Source organism: Leishmania infantum, chromosome 27, assembly GCF_000002875.2.
Source record: "Leishmania infantum JPCM5 genome chromosome 27".
Classification (NCBI taxonomy): Eukaryota; Euglenozoa; class Kinetoplastea; order Trypanosomatida; family Trypanosomatidae; genus Leishmania; species Leishmania infantum.
The window spans coordinates 563,483-565,022 of record NC_009411.2 but is presented as its reverse complement, the minus strand read 5'-3'; the positions used below and the strand labels follow the sequence as shown (position 1 = coordinate 565,022).

Genomic DNA, 1,540 nt, shown 5'->3' with positions numbered 1-1,540 from the left:
ACCGTGTAAGCACCAAAGAGAAAGAGATCGGCAGTGCGAAAAGAAGGGGGGCGATGCCAGGGCAGGCTCTGCATATCCAACAGAGCCCAGGTGTGGCTTGCACACGACCCATGCGCCTGTGCATATCCTCCTTTTTTCACTGTCCTCTCCTCTTCCTCCACCCCCTCCCATTCATAGCCAGCGCAGCTCTTTCCTGATAGACCCTCCTGTCGCTCCTGCCTCTGCTAACCAACATTATAACATCACTCCGTTGTCGGAGCACATGAGCCGCATACACGCTTGCAGAAACGCCGGCGCGCGCACCCTCTCAACCTCCACCGCTCGCCTCGCTCTCGCACTCCTTTCAACAAATCTACAAGGCTTGGTAGTGCGGCCGGCTGCTTTGCTGGTGATTCTGATGCAGTGGCTGCGGCGGCTGTCCAAAGTGCATGCCAGCGATAGCGTTTCCTCGCCGCAGAGGACGCCGGTGGCCGTGCGCCCCGTGCGTCAATGGCTGCTGTGTAGCCGTCGCACCGTAGCGCGCGGTCGCCCGACTCGGCGACCCTGCCGCATCAGAGGAGTGGGGAGAGTAGCTAGTGTATCCGCCGTTAACGGCGGCGGGTGTGCTGTAAGACGGCGACTGCGGTGACGGCACGGCGCTAGAGGTCGAGGTGCGGTATGGGCTGGTTATGGTCGGCGGCATCGGCGTATTGGCGGATGGCAGGGCGCTGTTCCCATTCGAGGCGGTGTTGGGTAGCTTGCGGCGCACGGTGCTGTAAGGATTCAGCAGCATCTGACGTTTCTCCGGCGGCACGCTGTTCTTGCGCTGCTGCGGTGGCAATAGGCCGTCTGCCATGGAGGAGGCCAGCTGACACTCCACCTGCTGCTTGTACCGCTGCAGCCTCGCATCTTGAGACCCCATCTGGACCTCTGCACGCACAAAGGCCGTCTCGCTGAGCTTCGCGTAGAACGCATCCTGTGTCTCCTCCTCCTCGGCCAGCTTTGAGAGGGCCACGGAGGCGAAGGCAAGCGACTGCACATCATCGCCGCCAGTGGTGGCGCCGTCACTCAGCGACGGTGGCTGTACAGCCGGGTTTGTCGAGATTGCTTTGAGGGCGTCATCAGCGGTGGTCACAGCCATTTTGATGTCGCTCACCCAGTCCTTCACCTGTAGCAGCTGCTGCGAGATTACGGCGGCGCCGCTCAGACGGAGGATGACGTGGGTGGAGATGTACGCGTCGGGACTCACATCTTTGATCATGGCAGCAGCCGGCGGCGCGCGACGCGGCGGCGGTGGGCGTTGCACCCTCGTGTTGAGCATTAGGGCTTGCAAAGCAGGAACGCCGACGCCGCCAAAGTGAGCCGGACAAAACGTCCGCGGTGTCTTTCCTTGTGCGCGTTAAAGGAAGCGAACTACGTTCGCCCTCCAGCCCTTGGGCGCTGGACTCTGCGCCCTTCGCTGTCGGAGTGTATCTGCTTTCGGTGCCGGTCAGCACCCTCTAGACTCTACAAGAAGAAACCAAAGACACAACAAAGAAGATGTGGCGCAATCCGGAGCGCG

The 1,540-nt window shown here is 61.4% G+C and overlaps 1 protein-coding gene across 1 annotated transcript; it reads right to left on the bottom strand.

Annotated features, from left to right (window-relative positions):
- Positions 1-352: 352 nt before the first annotated feature.
- LINJ_27_1270 (hypothetical protein, unknown function) lies at positions 353-1,300 on the bottom strand (the record flags this gene model as incomplete). Its single annotated transcript, XM_001466334.1, has 1 exon — positions 353-1,300. One exon carries the CDS (start codon positions 1,298-1,300, stop codon positions 353-355), a length of 948 nt encoding a protein of 315 aa, XP_001466371.1.
- Between the last annotated feature and the right edge of the window lie 240 nt (positions 1,301-1,540).